General features: G+C 51.9%; 8 protein-coding genes across 8 annotated transcripts; 5 read left to right on the top strand and 3 right to left on the bottom strand.

Moving 5' to 3' along the window:
- Positions 1–351: 351 nt before the first annotated feature.
- On the bottom strand, positions 352–4,067 carry STEHIDRAFT_119846 (CPII coat sec24 protein). The gene is made up of 12 exons (XM_007301940.1): positions 3,968–4,067; positions 3,881–3,912; positions 3,038–3,824; positions 2,775–2,986; positions 2,583–2,704; positions 2,326–2,529; positions 2,169–2,273; positions 1,363–2,109; positions 1,146–1,283; positions 892–1,086; positions 592–810; positions 352–493 (listed from the first exon to the last, which is right to left on the bottom strand). The coding sequence occupies exons 1-12, from the start codon at positions 4,012–4,014 to the stop codon at positions 470–472; spliced, it is 2,832 nt and encodes a 943-aa protein (XP_007302002.1). The 5' UTR covers positions 4,015–4,067; the 3' UTR covers positions 352–469.
- A 226-nt stretch (positions 4,068–4,293) lies between these two features.
- STEHIDRAFT_145836 (MFS general substrate transporter) lies at positions 4,294–6,820 on the top strand. Its single transcript, XM_007301939.1, has 13 exons — positions 4,294–4,783; positions 4,840–4,884; positions 4,947–5,006; positions 5,063–5,179; positions 5,236–5,314; positions 5,380–5,523; positions 5,624–5,767; positions 5,853–5,930; positions 6,005–6,048; positions 6,120–6,166; positions 6,249–6,494; positions 6,561–6,645; positions 6,703–6,820. Exons 1-12 carry the CDS (start codon positions 4,397–4,399, stop codon positions 6,631–6,633), a joined length of 1,464 nt encoding a protein of 487 aa, XP_007302001.1. The 5' UTR covers positions 4,294–4,396; the 3' UTR covers positions 6,634–6,645; positions 6,703–6,820.
- Positions 6,821–7,052: 232 nt separating this feature from the next.
- STEHIDRAFT_154786 (uncharacterized protein) lies at positions 7,053–8,741 on the top strand (the record flags this gene model as incomplete). Its single annotated transcript, XM_007301938.1, has 4 exons — positions 7,053–7,462; positions 7,528–8,341; positions 8,420–8,572; positions 8,643–8,741. 4 exons carry the CDS (start codon positions 7,053–7,055, stop codon positions 8,739–8,741), a joined length of 1,476 nt encoding a protein of 491 aa, XP_007302000.1.
- Positions 8,742–9,725: 984 nt separating this feature from the next.
- On the top strand, positions 9,726–12,338 carry STEHIDRAFT_94174 (cytochrome P450 monooxygenase). The gene is made up of 9 exons (XM_007301937.1): positions 9,726–9,982; positions 10,050–10,412; positions 10,466–10,495; positions 10,550–10,606; positions 10,670–10,706; positions 10,767–11,108; positions 11,188–11,583; positions 11,809–11,908; positions 12,018–12,338. The coding sequence occupies exons 1-9, from the start codon at positions 9,754–9,756 to the stop codon at positions 12,087–12,089; spliced, it is 1,626 nt and encodes a 541-aa protein (XP_007301999.1). The 5' UTR covers positions 9,726–9,753; the 3' UTR covers positions 12,090–12,338.
- Positions 12,339–13,505: 1,167 nt separating this feature from the next.
- On the top strand, positions 13,506–14,740 carry STEHIDRAFT_154784 (uncharacterized protein; the record flags this gene model as incomplete). Its single annotated transcript, XM_007301936.1, has 3 exons — positions 13,506–14,012; positions 14,096–14,609; positions 14,685–14,740. 3 exons carry the CDS (start codon positions 13,506–13,508, stop codon positions 14,738–14,740), a joined length of 1,077 nt encoding a protein of 358 aa, XP_007301998.1.
- A 341-nt stretch (positions 14,741–15,081) lies between these two features.
- STEHIDRAFT_119843 (uncharacterized protein) lies at positions 15,082–16,174 on the bottom strand. The gene is made up of 2 exons (XM_007301935.1): positions 15,789–16,174; positions 15,082–15,726 (listed from the first exon to the last, which is right to left on the bottom strand). Exons 1-2 carry the CDS (start codon positions 16,035–16,037, stop codon positions 15,391–15,393), a joined length of 585 nt encoding a protein of 194 aa, XP_007301997.1. The 5' UTR covers positions 16,038–16,174; the 3' UTR covers positions 15,082–15,390.
- A 951-nt stretch (positions 16,175–17,125) lies between these two features.
- On the top strand, positions 17,126–18,249 carry STEHIDRAFT_129645 (purine nucleoside permease; the record flags this gene model as incomplete). The annotated part of the gene is made up of 2 exons (XM_007301934.1): positions 17,126–17,128; positions 17,188–18,249. 2 exons carry the CDS (start codon positions 17,126–17,128, stop codon positions 18,247–18,249), a joined length of 1,065 nt encoding a protein of 354 aa, XP_007301996.1.
- Positions 18,250–18,664: 415 nt separating this feature from the next.
- Positions 18,665–19,165, bottom strand: STEHIDRAFT_43680 (ribosomal protein S5 domain 2-like protein; the record flags this gene model as incomplete). The annotated part of the gene is made up of 1 exon (XM_007301421.1): positions 18,665–19,165. A coding segment is annotated over one exon (501 nt), but the record flags the coding sequence as incomplete, so codon positions are not given.
- Between the last annotated feature and the right edge of the window lie 1,240 nt (positions 19,166–20,405).

Below are 20,405 nucleotides of genomic sequence, written 5' to 3'. Positions count from 1 at the left end.
AGAACAGAAGTCGAACAGGCTAATCGTGTACTAATAGGTTGTCGGCCACCGGCGACTGGTCAAGGCCCTATGGTGCGACTGCGATTATAGCAACCTTCAAGCTTCAAGGTATGACAAGCGTCAGTGCAGGGAACCGCCCATATTCAAGTAGACTACGCCACCCTCCGGGAAGCCCCGATATGAATGAACATACTCCATCAACTGTGCCAGATCAGCATTTCCTCGGTACAGACAGGGCGATCAGGCACCACAGTGAGGAGAAAACTCAAATTTTGAGTACTTTGAACAGTACGATACGAAATATATATGTCCGCATCCACACGCAAGAAAAAAAAAACGGCCGAACGAATGAACAAAGAAATAATGACAGAGAGAACTAGCCACAGACGAGGAAACACACACAAGCGACAAGCCAGCAGCTTATTTTTGAATCCTCCCTTCGCTTTCCCCCCTTCCGTGTTGAGCTTATCTAGTAACTTCCCGATCCGTTCACCTACGCCATACCCAAAAATACGTCAGCAACCCGCAGCCATAGACACGAGCAAAGAGACAGGGAAGGACACTAAAGGAGGAAGGGTGAAGGGCACGCACCTTATCCTTCAGCTGCCCAATGAATTGTTGGTAACTTGGTAGCACGTCCGCCCTATCCTGAATGAGCGCGCTAAGCGCCCAGAGCCTCAACGGCGGCTCGCCATCCTCCTTGACGATGTAGAGATGTGGGTAATACACGCCCTTGCGCATCTCACGGATCTTTTGGACGATAGCATTGAGGCGTTGCGAGAAGGGATTGTCCAGCAATGGGAGAGTCGTCTGTTGCAACACCACAGAGAAATACCACGAATTGTGATGATTAGTGGGTAGCTTGAAGTAGGAAAGTCAAGGTCAACATACCTTTCCGCCGCGAAGAACCTCGTAGCTAGGGAGGTTGAAAACATCGATGATAAGTTGAGGAACAGAGTCTCTTCCAACCCAAAGGAAGATGGTTTGGCCGTCTTCAATCAAGAAGAGGCCATGCCTCTCCAGCCTCTCGGAAGTGAGTGGCAGTGGTGGAGGCATGATGACGCCATGCTCGCCGACGGTTCCAGCCTAAAGAGAAAGATTAGGTCAGGGTGAGAGATGTATGCATTCCTTATCAAGTAACGAACCTCAGGAGGCATGTTGTGTAACGAATAGAAGGTCGGGTGGATGTAGGGAATCAACAGCTCCGCCGGCAACGAAGTGAGCAAAGCTTGTGCATAAGCCCTCAAATCTGGCGGAATCTGCGCGCTCTGCCTCACACCAACCTACAGTCATAAACAAAGTGATCAGCGCCACATCCCATAAACTGAACGAAAAGGACCAGTGTAAGATAGAAAGACTTACGTTCTTCAACAAGCCCAACACCAACACCGGCAACATCCTCATATTCTCACTGAGCGCCAACTGCGCACTCGCCCCACTCCCTGCACTCGTCATACTCGTCTTATAGCTCTGCAAAATCTCCACCAGTTTATTCATCGTCGCGTCCCTCGCATCCTCCAACTTATGCGTGATCGACCTCTCCACCGCCTTATTCGCCAACAGCGTCGCAATCGCCTGCTGATCCGCCGATGCAAACACCTCCGACAAGTTCGCCGTCGTCGGCAGCGCGAGTGTGACGGTACGAATCCTACGCTCGCCGAATGAGGTAGTGTGCAAAATCGCGGTCTGGAAGACGACGAAAGGCTGCGTCAACGTCTCCTCGATCTGGACTTCGATCGCGTATCCTGTGTCCTGTGGCACGGCGGGCATGGCCAACAGATCCGTCGACCGGACGAAGAAGTTCCCGTGGAACGATGCCATTCTGAGCCCTCTCGAGGCGCGCACACGCATGACGGCCTCGAGCATGATGGGCATGGCGAGGACCTCACCAAATTCATGGGCGAATTTAACGGCGTCTTCGGAACGAGCGGCATTAAAGGCGGGGTAGAAGTATGTCTGGCCGGAGGTATAGTGAGGCAGGCAGGCGAGAGTAGCGACGTCTTGATAGGCGGCGCTAAAGAGGAACATGTCGACAGAGACTTGAGCGCGAGAGCATTCGATGGCGAAGGTCTTGTAGAAGGGAGAGGCGGCTTGCAGAAGACCAGATTCCTATCGTATCAAAAGGGTTGAGCCTGAGTAGCAAACAAGCGGAATGGTTTCTAGCACACCTTGGACGTTCCGAGGATCTTTGGGTCCTCCCTGTTCTTCAGCGCACCAGGGCCAATACTCGGCAAACTCGACGACAAAACCACCAGTTTTCCTCCAACGGAAGACTGTGACGGACCTTAACATGAAATTTGTAAATGCAAAATGATGGAGACTCACGAGCAGTTTGAAGCCAGCCTGCAGAGCAGGGCCCAAAGCACTACCAATCACATGGTTCTCCTGGAACATGTCGTTCAATCTTCCGAGCAGCGCCTCCAACGATGCACGGGCCTCCGTGATATTGACCAACAAGTCTGTTGGTTTCGGCAAGAAGACGTCGTCGACATCTGAGACGACGAGCATACTTGACTCAGTCGTTCCAGGCTATAACCAGAATCAATACGAAGCCAAGATGGAAGTATGACGGGGTGACACACAGGTATAGAGAAGAAGTAAAGAGATGTGTCGAATCCGATGATGGCAACCTTTGAGCGCTGGTCCTCGTTAGGGATGCGATCGAGGTTTTCAAGCAATGCCCGGGTAGCCGTGGCGACCATGCCTAACATACACAAAAATACGAGGTCAATTCCCGGAATTGAATTGGTCCAGTGCATGGAAAGAATATTCACCGGATTGGACAGCGCTATGGCTGACGTCAATCAAGAACACATAAACGGGAGGTGGGGGAGGTCGGAGCATGTACTCCGCCGGTGCTATGAAGTCAACAACGGAGTGGTTGAGCTCAGCACGAGCCCAGCGGTCTCCAGGCTGATTTCGTACTTGGTCCCAGTCGAACAGCTGAGGAACTTCATTTGACATGGAGCACATACAGCATCGCCAGCTAAAGCAATATGAGCTCCGATACAAGCGGGGAGAACAACAGGCCGCTTACCGATTGCCACCATCAATAAACTGAACATAAGGGTTAATATATGTTCTACACCGTCTACAACGCGCAATGACCGTATCCGTGACCACGGGAACTGGTTCCTCGCCCTCCTTCACAGAGCGATACGGGTTCAAGACGAGACCGAGAGGGATTTTAGACTTGCCGAGGAGCGAGCTGGTAGTGGGGATGGCGTTGAGCGTCGACCGCTGGTACAAATGGGAAGCGTTCGCGTGCGGAGATGGAGAGATAGAAGCGTTCGGTGGAAGGCGAATTTCGGGTGGCGGACGGGAGAGTTCGATGGGGTCAGGGGGCGCGGTGAGGAGGTTTGTTGTGTAGACCTGGAATGGTTTCTGTCCGCCTACACCCATCTGTCCAAATTGATCCGTCAACGCGCCCATATTCGGTTGCGGCTGCCCGTATCCCATAGACGGCTGCTGACCGTATGCCTGCTGCGAGTTGATGTAGTCTGGCTCGGGTTGTTGGCCATAGTAAGGAGATGCACCTCCGGGCTGTTGTTGCTGGGAAGCAAATTGATTCTCTGCAGCGAGACCTGGCGTAAAGAGTTGTCCGCCAGCTGCTGGAGCTTGCAATTGACTACCTGGGCCACCAGCAAACGAAGGAGGGGGAGCAAGTCCATCGGTCGAACTATAATACGCTTGTGTTTGGCCAGCGGCGTATTGACGTCGTTTGGTATGGCCGCCGTGCTGTGGTGGAGGTGAGCTTGTCGGCGCTGGTGAACCTTCAACTCCGCCAGCTGGGGGCTCCCATTGTGCACGACCGGTAGCGGTTTCTAAAAAATATTGAATTCTAAGAAGAGTATTTGCAAGAAGCATTCATCGTACATACCAATGAATACGTAGCGTTGGTTATCGGCGTCCCTTCATTCGCAGAAAGCGTAAGATAAGTTCCAACATTAAAATATCCCAAACATACCAGTCAGCGGCCCAACCTGGCGGTAATTGTTGAGCAGGGCTTGCCATTGCGAGTGGACACGATGACGGGAGACGGTGAAGATGTTGGTGACGTTCTTGACGGACACGTCGCGCGTCGTGAAACAACGTCGGCGCGGAACATGCCACGTCACCCTAATTTAGGGGTTAACGCGTATACCGCATATGGCAGTTCCAAGCGCCACGCAAACGCCACGTAAGTTCGTTTGGTTTCACCGACATTTCTCCCGATACAGTACTCAGCAATGGCGCTCGACGGTTTCTGACTTCTCATTACTTGACTCGCTTCCTTACGTTTACTCGAAGTGCCCAGCCTAGTCTGCTTTGTGCTCACTATAAGTACAGGGTTGACCTTGCTCATGAACACGACTATCTCAACGTTCTTTGTTTCACTAAAACTCGCCCGCGCACCATGAAGTCGTCTACTGCCACAGAATTGGAGTCACACCCCTCTCCACCAGTAGATCTGAAGTCTGCCTCTGCTGTAGACCTTCACTCAGGCGGCTTATACCTGAACCAACCTAACTACTCATCCAATGGTCTTGCTCGCAAGAGTGATAAAGGGCCTGAGGAACTGGAGCTCCCCGAAAGGACCGCAGACCCCTCAGTAGCCTCCTCTGCTCTTGATGCCACCGCGGGTCAAGAAGTCGACCCTGCGACCATGGTCGATCCCAGCTTACCATCTACGAAGCTCAGAGAAAGGATCCAGTTTTTTGCTCTTTGCTATGCTATGTTTCTTCTCGGCTGGAATGATGGCACCACGGGTCCGCTACTTCCTAGGATACAGGAGGTGTACCATGTAACGGACTTTTCTTTCCGCAGTCCACAAGGCCAGATAGCTGACGCAACGATCAGGTCGGATTCACCGTCGTGTCGCTCATATTCATAGCAAACTGCATAGTAACCGCACTTTCTCTTCTACAGGTATAGACACGGGCTGATTCATCATCTGCTACCGTTAGGGCTTCGTGTCCGGCTCATTATCCAACATTCAACTCACCGAGAAGTTCGGTTTTGGGATCGTCAGTTATTACACAGTATTGCCGTACTATCTGTATATTAAAATATCCTCCAATAGACCCTCGTCATCGGCTCTGTCGTTCAACTCGCCGGTTACTGCATCATGTCGGCCGCTCCTCCATTCCCGCTCTTCGTCATTGCCTTTGCCTTCACTGGGTTTGGTATGGCGCTACAGGTATGTCTCTTTGTCACCTATCTACCCTAGACGCTGTACTCATCTCTTGGCCTTAGGACGCTCAAGCTAATGGCTACGTGGCATCTTACAAGCACAACTCAAATGCCAAGATGGGCATTCTTCACGCTGTCTATGGTCAGACTACTAACCTCTCTACCATCATCCTTACTAAGGTCCGATGATATGTTTCACCCATGCAGGTGTCGGCGCATTCGCGTCTCCGCTTGTAGCTACCCAATTTTCGGGAATGCCAAGATGGTCGTTCCACTTCCTTGTATCGCTCGGTATCGCGCTCTCCAACACTGCCCTTCTCATCACTGTATTCAGATTCAAGACCCAAGATGGTTCGTCCATCTCTTCTACCTTCTAGCCATCTATACACCCAAACTCACCCCTCTCCGCACTGTGTGTTCTTTGTGTTTCTTTGCGGTGTTCCATATGTAGAATGCATGGCCCAAATCGGCCACCCTCGTGCTGAGACAGGGACTAGCGAAGACAGCAAGTACCGTCAAATTCTTGGGCTCAAGACATTGCATTTGCTAGCCTTCTTCGTCTTGGTGTATGTCGGTGTCGAGGTCACCATCGGAGGTTCGTTGAACTTTTACTCTTCTCACTACTGCGGCCGTATCTTCTGTTTCAAAACTAACATACTGACTGGCTGGTGTGCACACAGGATGGATTGTCACATTCATTCAACAAGTACGCGGTGGAGGCCACTCTTCCGGTTATATCTCTTCTGGATTCTTCGGAGGTAATATATCCTTCTCCCATGTTCTACTCGCCTAATGTATTTCTCTGCTCGTGGATCATTCTTTCGACTGTCAGGGCTAACCGTCGGACGAGTGGCTCTGCTATGGGTGAACCACAAAGTAAAAGAACTGAAACATCTTATCGGTCATAACAGTTCATTGACTTATGCGCTCCACACTCTATCTAACAGGTCGGCGAACGCCTCGTCTTGTTCATCTACATCGCCCTCGCCATAGCGTAAGTTATTACTCCGCCCCGCACCTTTCCTCCGCCATCGCAAGCCACAGACTTGAGCCACTCACCGTCCATCCATCCCCAGCCTCGAACTAGTGATCTGGCTCGTCCCCTCCCTAATCGGAGGCGCCGTCTCCGTCTCCCTCGTCGGAGTCCTCCTCGGCCCAGTTTACCCCATCGTGATGAACGAAGCCTCACGCATTCTTCCCCGTTGGCTCCTTACGGGCTGTATCGGTTGGATCGCGGGCTTTGGACAAACGGGGAGCGCGTTGCTGCCGTTTATGACGGGTGCGATTGCGGGGAAAGCCGGGATCTGGACTCTGCAGCCTTTGTGAGTATTTTCACTCTTCTGCTTGTATTTTGTTTTGACCAGACTTACTGTAATGTTGTGGTGCAGGTTGGTGGGTATGATGGGGTTATTGTTTGTATTGTGGGCGTTGGTACCGACGGGTCATCAACGAGCGGATTAATCGGGGAGGAAGGTAAGTTATTACTTCTTCCGTAGTTCAATTCAACCTCTAACTCTACTCACTCCGAAGATCAGAGCGCAGGGATAGATACTCTGACGACACAGCTCGCAGTCTTATCTAGCACTCGAGGTTCCATGACGCTATTGACTCTTATACATACTAGACTCTTCACTGCTTTTCAATCATGATGCTTACACCAAAGCGCTCAGCGAGGCCCTCAGAAGAAGTAACGCTCTCTTCTGGACGCTGAAAAGACGTCACTAGTATAAGCGCTCAGCGTAGCCACAACGGTGATAGAGCACCGCTGCGTATCCGACTCGACCACATATATATCCGAGTCTCTCTCCTTCCTCCCCTCCCCAACCCGACCCTTCCTTCTACAACTACAGAAAGCTTTGATACTGAACCGCGACCCAAACATGACATCCACAGCTATTCCTTTGTCTTCCCCATCACAGACTCGCGATCCACTACCACCAAACCTCATCCAGAAGATCCTCCCCTTCTGCACCACCTCAACCCTCCTCTCTCTCCGGCGAACCTCTAAATCTCTCCTCGACGCTACAGACCCCGTTCTCTACCAGGACATCAAAGTCGATTGCCACGTGGGAACAACGGAAGAGGCGGATAGGCTATTCGGAAGGTTGTTAAGGCTGTATGAGGTTTTGATGTATAGTGATGGTGATGGCACCAGTGGAAGCGAGAGTGACGGTGCATTGGCATCAGTGGGATCTGAGATTGGGACAGCAGGTGTAGGTGTACGCTGGCTGAAAGTGGGAAAGGTGAACAAAGCGATGTGCGTGCGAGGGATGGAGTTCGTGGAGATAACGTGAGTGCTCGTTGCTTTTCTTCGTCACAAATTTTGAACAGGCGTACTGAAGACTCGGACTGTAGGCGACAAGAAGTGTCAGATCCTTCGACGGCGCTCACTAAATTCGTAACCTCCGATATCGCGAACTTCGACGACTCTGCACCAGCAGCATCACTGCCAACTGCTCTGAGCGACTCGCTCACCAGGCGTGAACTCGCCGGACTCGAACAGATCACATCGAAACAGACTCCCCCTTCGCCACCAACATTGACAGCAATCCAATCCCTCCTGACCTCGATCCTGCACATTCTGCCCAACCTTCGTTCTCTGCGTCTTACCGGGATTCGAGTCTACCCAACCAGCCGCGACCACCATCTAGCCCCTGTCCAACTCTTACCCTATATTCACTGTCCTCTCCTTCAGGCATTCTCTCTCGACGCGTTTCAAGGTGACGAGAGCGTATATCAGTTTCTGAGGAGACACGAGAATCTTGAAGATGTCGCAATTACGATCAATGAAGGGGGCGGTAGCGATCCGCTGGTCAAACAAGACTTAAGCAGAGCACTTCGGAAACTGGAAAAGATGGAGGCACCTTGGCAAATATTCGATAGCTTATTCGCCGAAGCTCCTGGTGGCGAATCACACGTCCTACAACCGCCACCACTGAAGGATGCCACTTTAGATTTCGACTGTGTAATGTTTTATCTGTGGGGTAAAGAGGAGCAATTGTTGGAGAAGTTGAACGTATTCTCGGGGACGTTGAGGAAACTGATCTTGAAGAGAGAAAGGTTCGACATTGACATGAAGGTTGCGGTAACAACGGGAAAGTTCTTGCCATGGATCGAAGAGCTAGAGCTGAGGCACACATACTATAACGGAAGGCTCAGTGTAACGGAGGTGAGTTTTCCTAGTTTTCTCGAAGACTGGATTTAACCTTGATTTGATGACATTTCCATTCTCGGTTGGGTCGAGTAGAAAGGTATCGAGACATTCGCACACGCTTTCACGGGGTTCAAATCTCTTCGCAGCCTGGCTGTTCTGTGGGTTGGGCGGTGCTGGGATGGCAGTGGGACTGTCGACGATAGAAACCCAGAGGTTGATAGAATGACGGTGGTTATTTTGGGACAGGTGTGCCCTACGCTGGTGCGGTGTTCGATCTGTGAGCCCATTCTCTGCGCTGTGAATGCACTTCATATAGGGTTCGTCTGGAGCTGATATCCTTTACGCTGGTCTAGATGGGACTAGCTGGATGCGAGATGTGGATATCAATGACGGGGAGTGGGCTTGTGGGGTATAAGATGCAGGCGTGTCCTGGGCGTTCATGTAGGTCAGAACATCTTTTAAGGCCGATATTCGGACGCGACAGGTCTTGAGGAGGTTCAGATGTGGCGCGCGCGTTCTACCTTCGCCACCACCACGGCCCAGAGACATTCAGATTCATACTTGCCCTCGCAGCGCCCATGGGTATCATGCTTGAGCGCTAGCATATTCAACTCAAGAGTCCATAGTCTCCATTAATAACTTCCCTCATGGTCCAAACCTTCCCGACTTCCGTCGACTCTTCATGGGCTGCATTGGAAGCCAGTGGAATTAGTAAGTAGTATAAACCCTGATAAATCCGATACTTCTGCATCTCGTATTGGCCCAACATTGAGCCTGACGATTGACCCAGTCGTCCTCGTCAATCCTAGCAGGCACGCATTGAAAGAAGATGTTCGAAGAAGCTTCGAGTACATACTTATCGGGCATCGGAACATCCGCACAAGGGAGCGCGCATCCTTCTCCAACTTGAACCTTGCTTCAACCTTGCTGCATGGAGTATGGCGAGCTACATATGGCCTCCCTCTCACATAAGAAAGTTTACTCATTTTGGCGTAGCAGGCTCAACCAAAGTGCGGTTGGGAAGTCACCTGAACAGACTTGGAACAGACGTATTTCTATACGTAACCCTATGATGAAAAACACTCTCGATACTGCAGAGACATAAATGCCGTTTTAAAAGGGAACACTCTTGGTGTACTCTTCAGTATGTATATCCTCAGCAGTCAGAAGCTTGAGCCACAGTAAATAGTTCGGTCGGCATTTGTTGCGCAATCTTTTGCTCCTAATTGGCCGCCACATGACATTAGGGGTTCCGAGTCGGCTGGAGGCGCATCGTTCCTCAGAGTTTCCTTACGAGGCAATTGAGACGCGTTCAGGTGTTTCCGCCCTACGCGCCCGGCAGGATCAAGTCACATTCGAAAGTATAAAAAGGCGATCAGACGCGCTACGAACTCTCATTCATTCTTTTCCCCGAACGAGCATCTGTCATGCTCGCTTCGCTCGTCAACGCCGTCACCAACGTCGATGGGAAGACGTGTCTCGTCGCCGTGCCTGTTCTCCTCGTACTCGCCCATGTAATCCCTTGGCTTGTTGACGTTCACGGGATACGTTCGTATCCTGGACCTTTCTGGGCCCGGTTTACAGATCTTTGGCTCGGTTGGGTAGCGGCCCAAGGTCATCGGTCGGAGGTTGTGCATGAGATGCATAACAAGTACGGTGCGTGCCGCCCGAACCAAAACTCTTGTTTCACTCTAATACAAACGTGTATACCTTCATGCTGCAGGCCCAATCGTCCGCATAGCACCCAACCATATCTCCATCTCCGACCCAGAAGCTCTGCAGATTGTCTATGCGCACGGCAACGGCTCGCTCAAATCCAACTTTTACGACGCCTTCGTCTCAATCCACCGTGGTCTCTTCAACACTCGAGACCGCGCAGCCCATGCCCGCAAGCGTAAGATCGTCTCACACATATTCTCCCAGAAAAACGTGCTCGAGTTCGAGCCGCACGTGAGGGAGTATGTGAAGTCTCTTATCGCTCAGTGGGACAGGCTTTACGACCTTGCCGTCAATGGCGAGAGTGGCACCGAAGGTGAGGGTGGATGGGTAGGGAGAGAAGGAAGGCTGTGGTTGGATTGTTTGCCATGTGAGTTCTGGTCATGTTCTTGCTGTTCGAAAGATGTCTAACATTCCTCCCAGGGTATAATTACCTTGCATTCGATATTATCGGTATATTTTTTTGGACACGGACTAAGCGTTATGCCACTGACTGAGCGTATCAAGGTGATCTGGCCTTTGGAAGTCCCTTCGGAATGTTGCAAGCTGCAAAAGACTCGGCTCGTTAGTAATCACATTTTTGGCTAATTGTTTTCAGCTGAGCCTGGAATTGTTAACCTTTTTCAGCCGTTGCCAAGTCAGCAAAGGACGCAATTGCCGCCTAGTGAGTGATGATACCCAAAAATCTTATGCAATGGCAACTGGCTCATCTTTTACACTTCAGTGGTCAAGACGAGGCGAAGGTCGAAGTCGTACACATCCCTGCGGTCCAAATTCTCAACGACCGTGGCGAGTTTTCCGCCTCGATGGGCGTCTTGCCGCCTTGGTTGCGTCCCTACGTCAAACGTTACATTCCCTGGTTCAGCAAAGGCGATCAGGCAGTAAAGAACCTCGCAGGTTTGGCCATCGCCGCCGTTTCTAAAAGGTTGAACCAGCCGACGTATCGTGTCGACCTTCTCAGCAAACTCCAGGAAGGAAAAGACGACGAAGGACGTCCTATGGGGAGGGAAGAGTTGACCGCCGAGGCACTGACACAACTTATTGCGGGTAGCGATACGACTTCGAAGTAACGACCCATCTCTCCATCATTTGAGCATCCTGATCTGGATTCTAATCTTTGACTTTGTTTGCGCTTCATTTGCCAGCACCTCATGTGCCATCACTTACTACCTCGCTGCAAACCCCGCCGTTCAAGAAAAACTACATGTCGAACTTGATGCTGCTCTTGGTAACGAAGACGATCCCGCATCAACCTTTGAACAGACCAAGAATCTGAAGTATCTCCAGGCCGTCATCGACGAGTCCATCCGTCTGCACTCCACCTCCGGTATCGGCCTGCCTCGCATAGCCCCTGAAGGTGGTTTGACGGTGTGCGGCAAGTATTTCCCTGAGGGAACTATCCTGAGTGTACCGAGCTACACGATCCACAGGGATGTCGACGTCTGGGGGTATGACGTGGAGGCATTCAGACCGGAGAGGTGGTTCGAGAGGGACGCAGAGATGATACAGAAAGCCTATAATCCATTTTCGTTTGGACCGCGGTAAGTCTACACGACCTGCTCCCCTGATGGACATGCACCGCAAACTGCCACGAAAGATTAACAAACATCTAACTGACATGCTTCTTTTTTTCTCGGTGGATGTGGTGTGGCGTTGTGGCTCGTGTAACGCAACTGATTCTGACCGTCTCGACCGTCCGCGGCTTTGATGGGCTGCCTGGTTCTGTGCCTTCGCCTCCTTGGAACTCATTGGTTGGTCATACCCAGTGCTTGCGTCGGCCGAAACCTCGCAAGTATGGAACTCCTCATTATTATCTCGTCCATCTTGCGTCGATACGACTTTGTTCTCGAGGACCCGACAAAGCCGGTGCGTTTCCCCCTTCCTTCGTCAGCCCCTGATTGTGTCATGTCTCTTCTTTCTTCCGCGATGCCATGAGACCATGTACTAACATGATGGCTGGCTGGACGTTTTATAGTTCGCAACAAAAGAGGGCTTCCTCAGGAAGCCCGTGGACTGCAAGATTGGAATCAAGAGGAGGAACCTATGATTACGCTGTCCCCTAGTACGACCGTGATGTCATTCGCCTCGACCGCTTATACTTGGTACAGGCCGTCTTTGGAGACTTCCCTGCATAGGATGAGAGAAATCTTCTATCTTCGTTCGGATTCGTCGGTCGACATTTTGTATCTAAACTTGTACAGAGTTGCATCGCTATGCCCCTTCTTTCTTCTTTTCGTTCGAGGAATGGCCGCCTTGGTTCTTCAATCTTGTCACAATGATGCAAACCATCCATTCGACCTAAACGTGATGCGGTCATGACCTTCTGAAGCTGACCCTTATTTCCCTGGCTTGTTCCAGATGTCTCCTTGCGTGACTTTCCGCGTCGTCCGTTTCCCCGTATTCTCAAGAAGGTATCACAATGCATGTCTGGTGCACGCACTCTCTCAACATTTCTCGCTCGCTCTTGCCGGGGCGGTACTGAACCTACAAACCGATTTGCTCACTCGTATGCGCAGGCAATCCCGGTAATGTAAAGCATGAGCATATCAGGCCCAAGTCGCACACACCCAAAAGTGATAACGAGATGGGCAAGATATACTCACCGTCATACCCCCAAACTCAATGCTCAACCAGTCCGAGGCGATCGACACCCACGGGCGTGGGTATCCTCGTTCGGCCGTCCGAGGCTTTTCTGAGCGTGCTATTGGCCTGGCGCCTTCGAGCAAGGGTAATGCATCATTTTCGGTCACGATCCCGACGAGGTAAATCCACGGTAAATGCAACTTTGGAAGGTAGCGGTGTCTTCATTGGTCGAAAGGGAAATCCCGTCAAGCGCTCGGGATGATTCATGGTTGATTTACAGCCGTGGCGTGGACCCGAGAGTATTTTCCCTTCGTCTTTTCCGTCATTCCGGGCTCTGGGTATTGGACCCGTTGTCCGCAGGGATCATGAGATTTCATGATACAGAATAAGTTCGAGGTACTCATGCTTAGGCAGGAGTAGTAACGGCGGGATATGCTGCCTGTGCAGTATCCTGCGCAGGATACGGCCGCGTGGGGAACCTGTAGGGAGGAGGGGAGCCGCCGATGTGCTTTTACTCGTGCGTGAGCGAATTGTGGGCACACGATGAAGATAGGAAGTACGCCCAGGACTCATGGGTCGGACTATACATGTCTTATTACCTGCGTTTGCTAATGTGGCTCTCTTTTCGCCCTTCTGTCCTTCCCGGCTTCCCTCCTTCTCTTCCCTTCCATTCGTCGCCGCCCAGCCTAGGACTTCGTTCCACTTGTTGCGGTCGAAGAGCTGTCTTGGCTCAACGTTATCCATCCTCGGCCGACATCAGAAGGTAGAGGGTAAAGGACTTCTCACGCTCGGAGGCGCAGACACAGCTGAGGTTCGACCAACGAAGAGATCGAACCGCGAAACTCCTCGTTTACGCTTGATCCGAGGTCAACTATCTAAGATGGCATTAGGCGACCCCACAAGCACCTCCACCTCTTCCAGTGCCACCGGTACAGCAGGAAGCAGTCTCAGCTCTCCTTTCACCCCTACCTCCACCATCATCCCCGCCACCTCTACTCCCGGCCTCGGTGACGGCAACGGCTCCATAGGCGGCGAGTCCCCATTCTTCAAAATGGGTACCTCTCCCCCTCTTATCATAGGATTCATCGCCATCGGAACTTTCGCACTTGGTGTAATCGCGTTGTGCGCTTGGCGGAGGATTACAGGGCGGGATTTGGCTTTGGGTGAGAGGGACGGAGGCGGGAATGGGGTCGGGGGAGGATGGGGAGAGGGTAGTAAGGTTGTGTTGGGGAAGAAACCGGAGTTGTTTGAGGTTTGGTGGGATGAGGGGGACGAGAAGGGCTACGGATATCGTGGTGGAGGTGAGAGACCTGTTAGTGAGGTTAGTGAGAAGGGGAAGAGGGCAAGTTTTGCGGCGAGGGAAGACTTGGGTTGGCAGAGCTTGATGGTGCGTACCATGACAATCGCAGTCGAAGGAACATTGTGTGCTTCCTTATTTGACCGGTCGTATGGTCGTATGGCGTTTGCTAGCCCATCTCCGCCACAATCGTAACGGATCCCACGCCGCCACCTCGACCGCCATCGCCACCTCCCTCACCAAAGAAACCTTTTTACAAAGGACACCTCAGATCATTCTCAAACGGGTCGAGAGCCATGCCAGAAATAACGACCAATAGTGATGCTCAGACTTCCCAAGGTGAACCAGATGCATCGTCATCACGGCTAGCCAAAAGCGACAGCCAGAACGCCAGTCTCCAAGTCGCCGTGGTCCTCGCTATGCCTTCGGAGCGTCGAAGCATTACGCGTAAGCGGAGGAGCGTGGTCTCATCTGTGTCCTCATCCTCAGATGCTGGGAGTGGTGATGGAGAAAAGAACAGCGGTCAATCCCAGTCTCCATCAGAGGAGTCGGAGTGGGCGTTGGAGGGGAGGGAGTATACGATCGGATTGTTGGAGATTCCTTGGACGACCAGAGCGCAGGGCGATGAGAAGGAAGGCCGTGAAGGTGTTAGGACTGGGGGTGTAGTGGGGAGCGACAGTAGAAATCGTACATATCGAGCGCGATCGGCGTCAGGATTGGTGTACTGTTGACTGGGACGTTTCATGCTGATGATGTAGTCAGTGGATTTTCTGTACTCTACCATGGCCGTTTTCACGATTTTTTTGGTGTACGACTGACGAGTAATGCAATCGACTCGTGTCCCCAGACATTGTAACGTTGCTGTCTGACGAGTTCGAAGTACTATTCAGGTTGTAGAGGGGTAGTCAGAGATTCAAAGGTCAAGCAATAATCACGGGATAAACGGTGAATGGCAAGGGACTCACGTTCTTATACAGATGGAGAGACGCATGATTTACTTTATCCACAGCGGATAGCGACAGTGGTGAGAATTTGGACTGAGAAGGACAAATAGCTGGTTCAGTTTCGAAGACGGGATGCCAAAAATACCGAACATGAATCAAAGGGCCAAGTGCTGCATCACGGCATCGAGCTCTACACGGTGAGCCGACGGAAAGGGATCGAAGAATAGTTGAGATAACTGAGAGCACTATCTGGCAGCAACGGATACAAGTCGTAAGCATAAAGTACAGATAAAGTGGAGCGACCTCTGAGCAAAGTCAGCAAAGATAGCAGTGAATGGTTGTGGAAAACAGACAAGGTGCAGTAGTACAACATCTAGGTCAAGGTCCAAGCATTGCTCACAAAGAATTGATATGAGTACAGATATGGAGTGGAAAGTAAGCGACAATACAACAAACCCATAGCACGACTCGGGACGTGAAACCGACAGCACAGAATTACAATCTTGACAACACGGCCATAAGTATCAAATGACTGTTCCTTCGGGTAAAGGAGCTCGACACATTCCAATGGCATATTCTCCGAGCTGAGCGAGTTCAGGTGCGGATGGTGAGGCTCTGTCGCTCGCCGCATTGTTATGTTTGAGAGAAGGCATGGCGACAAGCACAGAGACTTGAACTGCCCGTGCATATTCTGGCGGAGCCTCTGGTTCTTGTTGGACTTTCTCCTCCTGAGCAGGCTGAGAGCGAGAGGGTAGAATACGAGTAAACAGTGAACGGTGGTCGGATTTTGTAGGCACAGTTTCTGACAAAGCAGTGCTGGGTGCGGGCTCTGTCGAGCGCTCAACGACAGCCGCTAATGGCTGAGTAGCAGACTGCTGTCAACACAATGCTCGGACATCATAAGATGAATGCTAAGACTCACCTGAACCATCTTCCATTGTTTCACTCTGATCCCCTTCCCTTCCGGCGTCTCAATCTCCCACATTTTTGGAACGGCCCCAAAGTCATTCCTCACCGCGTACGTGTTCGCCCACCCCTCGTCAAACGTGAACCACACTTGTCCTGTGCTTCCCCTCGCCATCCTTCGTCTCCTAACAATGTGATGCCAAAGGATACCTCCGATGACGAGTGCGGCAAAGATGACGAGAAAAATGATGAGAAAGCTGAACATGGTCGTGATAGTCGAGCCGCCGCTGCCATTGTTCTGGTCCCCGGTGGCCATAGTTCGTGAGGAAAAGCGTGGTAAATGAGCTCAATGACAGTAAGAAGTCTCAAGGATGTGTTCGTCGGGAGAACGACGTGGGTTCGAGGGAATAAAGGTCTTCCTGTACAAGGTGGAGGTATCAGAAACAGTATTATGATGAAATACAGGAGTCAATAATCAGCCGAGTCGGCCGTGCCATCTTATCTTATCTGATTGCATAATCGCCTCCAAAATCAATTAATTTCTCACTTCATCCTCGCCCCACATAATACTCTTTCTTGCCATACAAAAACTCCCCGAGCTCTGTCGGCAGCACAGAAAACGTACATAATCCATCAATAAGTCATGCAGCTTGGAAGTCTCCAAGGTCCCTCTATCGGCGATGGAATGGTGGCAAATTTCGGCCACTGACTTCATCATAGTGTCACTCCCCTAGTCTCTTTGCTGCTTAGATCGAGACGGCCGCGGCTTGTGAAGTATCGCCTCCCTTGCCTTTTCTCTCTTTCGGAAAGCAACGCATAGTTCGCCGAAAATTATGGACGTGTGCTGGCATGAACGGAACCCATCTGATCCTGGTATCTTCGTCGCTTCTCTTCAACTCGCACGTTGCTCCGACTGGCATAGATACGCGCTTTTCTCCTGTGCATGACTGCAATCTTGCCTAAGAAAAGATAGCTATTTAACGGCATCGGTCCCCTGACTGGAGCTGGTCCGCCCACTTATATACCGCCATGGTTCGTGAGGTGTTTTAGGCCGGACTTCCCTGCGGACCAAGGCGTCTCACGACACCCTCCGTTACTGAGCACTCTAAGTCATCCCGAGCCTGTCATTCGTATTAGTACGTTGAGCAATACGCGTTCTCGAAATTACCATGATTGACTCAAATAGCTGCAGACAGGATGTGGAACGTCATGAAGTCCGCACCGGTGGCTCTTGGTATCGCTCTCTTGGCCGCCTTCAGATGCAATGCCGCACCACCCAACGGAGCACCCATCGAAGTCCCGAGAGCTGATGTTTCTACTCTCAAGATATCACCCAAGGTCTTCATCATAAGCATGGTGAGCGAATCATGATTTCACGATATGCTCTGTTGATCCCAACGCTACCTCAAACCTAGTTCGCCCCCGAGGGTGAAGTCTGGCAAAGCATCCCCGAATTCAACATCCTCGCCCAAAACATCACCGTCCCCGGCTTCTCCCCGCTCTTTCCCTCTGCCCACTGTACCTCGGAAGGAACCATCTGCCAGCTCGTCACCGGCGAAGCCGAAATCAACGCTGCATCCACCATCTCCGCACTCGCTCACTCGCCCCTCTTCGACCTCACGAAAACGTACTTTCTCATCGCCGGCATCGCCGGCGTCAACCCAAAAGTCGCTACAGTCGGCTCCGTCACATTCGCTCGTTATGCGATTCAGGTCGCTCTGCAGTATGAAATCGACGCCCGTGAGAAACCAGATAATTTTTCGACGGGGTATATACCCCAAGGATCATTTGCGCCGGATCAGTACCCGCTGAGCATCTACGGCACAGAGGTGTTCGAGGTCAATGATGCACTCCGCCAAGTGGCCCTTGGGTTCACCAGTAATGTTACTCTGAACGATTCGACCACGGCTCAAGAGACCCGCGCACTCTACGCCACCACCCCGTCCTTCGCTCCCGGAGCCAATCCAGCCGGACCCTCCATCATCGCATGCGACACATCAACTTCGGACGTATATTTCAGCGGAGATCTGCTCGGTGAGACTTTCGAGAACACGACGAAGTTGTTCACGAATGGGACCGGAGTATATTGCACCACGCAACAAGAGGACAACGCGACGCTCGAAGCGCTTCTGCGCGCCTCTATCGGCGGACTCGTCGATTTCTCTCGTATCATTATCATGAGGTCTGGGTCCAACTTTGACCGTCCGTACGCCGGGCAGAGTGCGGTGGACCATTTATTTGGGCCGTCTGCTGCGTTCGAGCCGTCGCTCGTCAATTTATACATCGCAGGCGTGAAGGTGGTGGAAGGGATTATTGAGGGTTGGGCGGAAAGGTTTGAGGAGGGGGTGAAGGCAATGAATTATGTGGGCGATATATTTGGCTCGCTTGGGGGACAGCCTGATTTTGGGCCCGGTAGTGTCTTCGGAGGACAGGCCGCGTCGAGGAAGCGAGGTTTGAAGCGGGTGGCTTGGAAATGACGGAGCCGCCAGTGTCCAAACTCCAAAAGACATGTCTTCGTTGGGTTGGCCGTTGGTGTACCTTTGGTCTGTTGTACATTGTCTGGCAAAATCTGATTCCGTAAGGAAAGTCAATGACCGGCTTAGGCCACAGACCATCCTATGTGTGATCTGTGGCACCCGAACTTTCTTGCGCCACGCGGGCAACTTTCGATGTTTAACTGGACAAGGAGAATTACCGATGAGGGATACGGTCTTGTTTACCTGTACTTCGTAAGCTTGATCCCAAAACATATGCGCAAAGAAAGATCAAGAGCTAAGGGCCGAGAAGCGCAGTATCTTCAAATGAGTGAAGAGGGATGTAAGATAGAATGTAGCGGAAACTTCATTAGAACAGCACCATGCACGATCAGTACGTCCGCAAATCAAACAACCTCCTTCCCCTTTCCCTCTCCACCTCCTTCTTTCCCCTCACACCAGTGCCCTTGTCCAACTTCCTCGCACCTCCACCAACTCCATTCCCCATTGCCACCGGTGCATTCCCCGCCTGCAACATCCTAAACATCAACTTGATCACATTGATCGGATTCCTACTCCCCCAGACCTTCGCCGAAATATCCTTAATCCCCGCCGCCTTCGCGATCTGGTGAATATACGGGTTGCAATGCAAACCGAACCCGATCGGCCGCGGCCTCAGGATAATTTTGGTGGAACCGAGCTTCGACTCCATCTCGGTCCATATAGTCCTATCCTCGAACCTCTCGACATAATCCATATTGCGTATCGCCTCACAGTACGCCCTGTTCATCGCCTGCGGGAAGTTGATATGCTTGCCCTCGCCCATACCGACGAGTCCGTTCGCGTTACCGACGACGACGAGGATGGCTATGCGTGGCATTTTTCCGAGACCGGTCTGTTGGACGACGCGGCGGCGGATGAGAGGGTAGAGGTGCAGCCTCGCGCGGTCTTGGCCGTTGAGGGGAAGGAACCGTCTGGGGTTGGACTCTTCTTCTTCCGCTTCGTCGTCCTCCTCACGAGCATTCTTGTCCTTAGCCCGGCCTTTGCGAGGATCCTTTCCCTCAGCTATCGCAGCCGCCTCGGCCTCCCTCCTCCTGATTTCTTCCCTCTTCTCGTCCTCATCCATACCTTCGTCCCACTCGTCAGGTCTGAGACGTTCGGCCTCAGCGAACATGGAGGGGTCGTTACGGATGACGATACGGTTGTGGAAGGGGTTTCCTGGAGTGGGTGGGTATTCGTGCTGTTCTTTCAGGTCGTAGATGGGGTCGGGTTCAGAAAGGTCGGGGAAAGGAAGTTGGTAGTGGAAACGACCCGTGCGTTCGAGTCCAGGTGGGTATTCCACGTTATCTGGTTGATGCTCCCACTGTCCGTCGTCCATACTCCGTAGACCATCTTCGTCCTCGTCTTCCTCTAGGCCCTGGTACTCCTCCAATGCCTCCGCGTCCTTCAAGATTTGAGCACGCGCCTCCGGAGGGAGTTGGAGCCATGCGTTGGACTGAAGACCGGGAATATCCTCGTTATCATCGTCACGACGTGGAGATGAAGTAGAGAACTGGTGCGAGAGGAGAGCGCGACATGGGTGTTGGATGACCGTGGTCAGACGAGGACGAAGCTGGGTTCGAGATGCGCTCGCCACGAGTCGCGGTAGACGATGCATGCTGTTACTCGACTAGCAAAAGACCCTAGTGAAACGACGACACGGTAGTACTCGTCTTCGAAAAAGCTTTTCCGCTGCGGTCCTCGCGACTAGGAGAGCTAGCTGTGGATGGTCGAACAGGCAGAGACGATGTTCGGTCAAAGTCGCGTCCACAAGTCGAAATGTTGGCGAAATTGCAAATTCAGCAAAATCTGGCTCTGGCGGATAGACCGGTCCGCCCCCATCAACGCCACATGAAGACGCGTCTCTCCAGAGAGTGGCGAGTAAGATGATAACTACTTTCTCTTGACCTTCATCTAGCTTACCTGACTGGCTCGACTGGGACAAGACGGGTTTTCTTGCGGATATACTTGAATCTACACTATGTCTGGTCTTATGCCTGATGGTACGGCAGAGGAGATCTCGAACTCTGCTCAACTTCTGGGGAGCAACACCGATAACCTGTATACTGTGATCGACCGAGACAAGTGAGCGCTGATTCCTATATACCTCGGACATTCAG

The sequence above is a fragment of the Stereum hirsutum genome (genome assembly GCF_000264905.1).
Source record: "Stereum hirsutum FP-91666 SS1 unplaced genomic scaffold STEHIscaffold_4, whole genome shotgun sequence".
Classification (NCBI taxonomy): Eukaryota; Fungi; Basidiomycota; class Agaricomycetes; order Russulales; family Stereaceae; genus Stereum; species Stereum hirsutum.
This window is presented reverse-complemented; position numbering and strand designations above follow the sequence as displayed.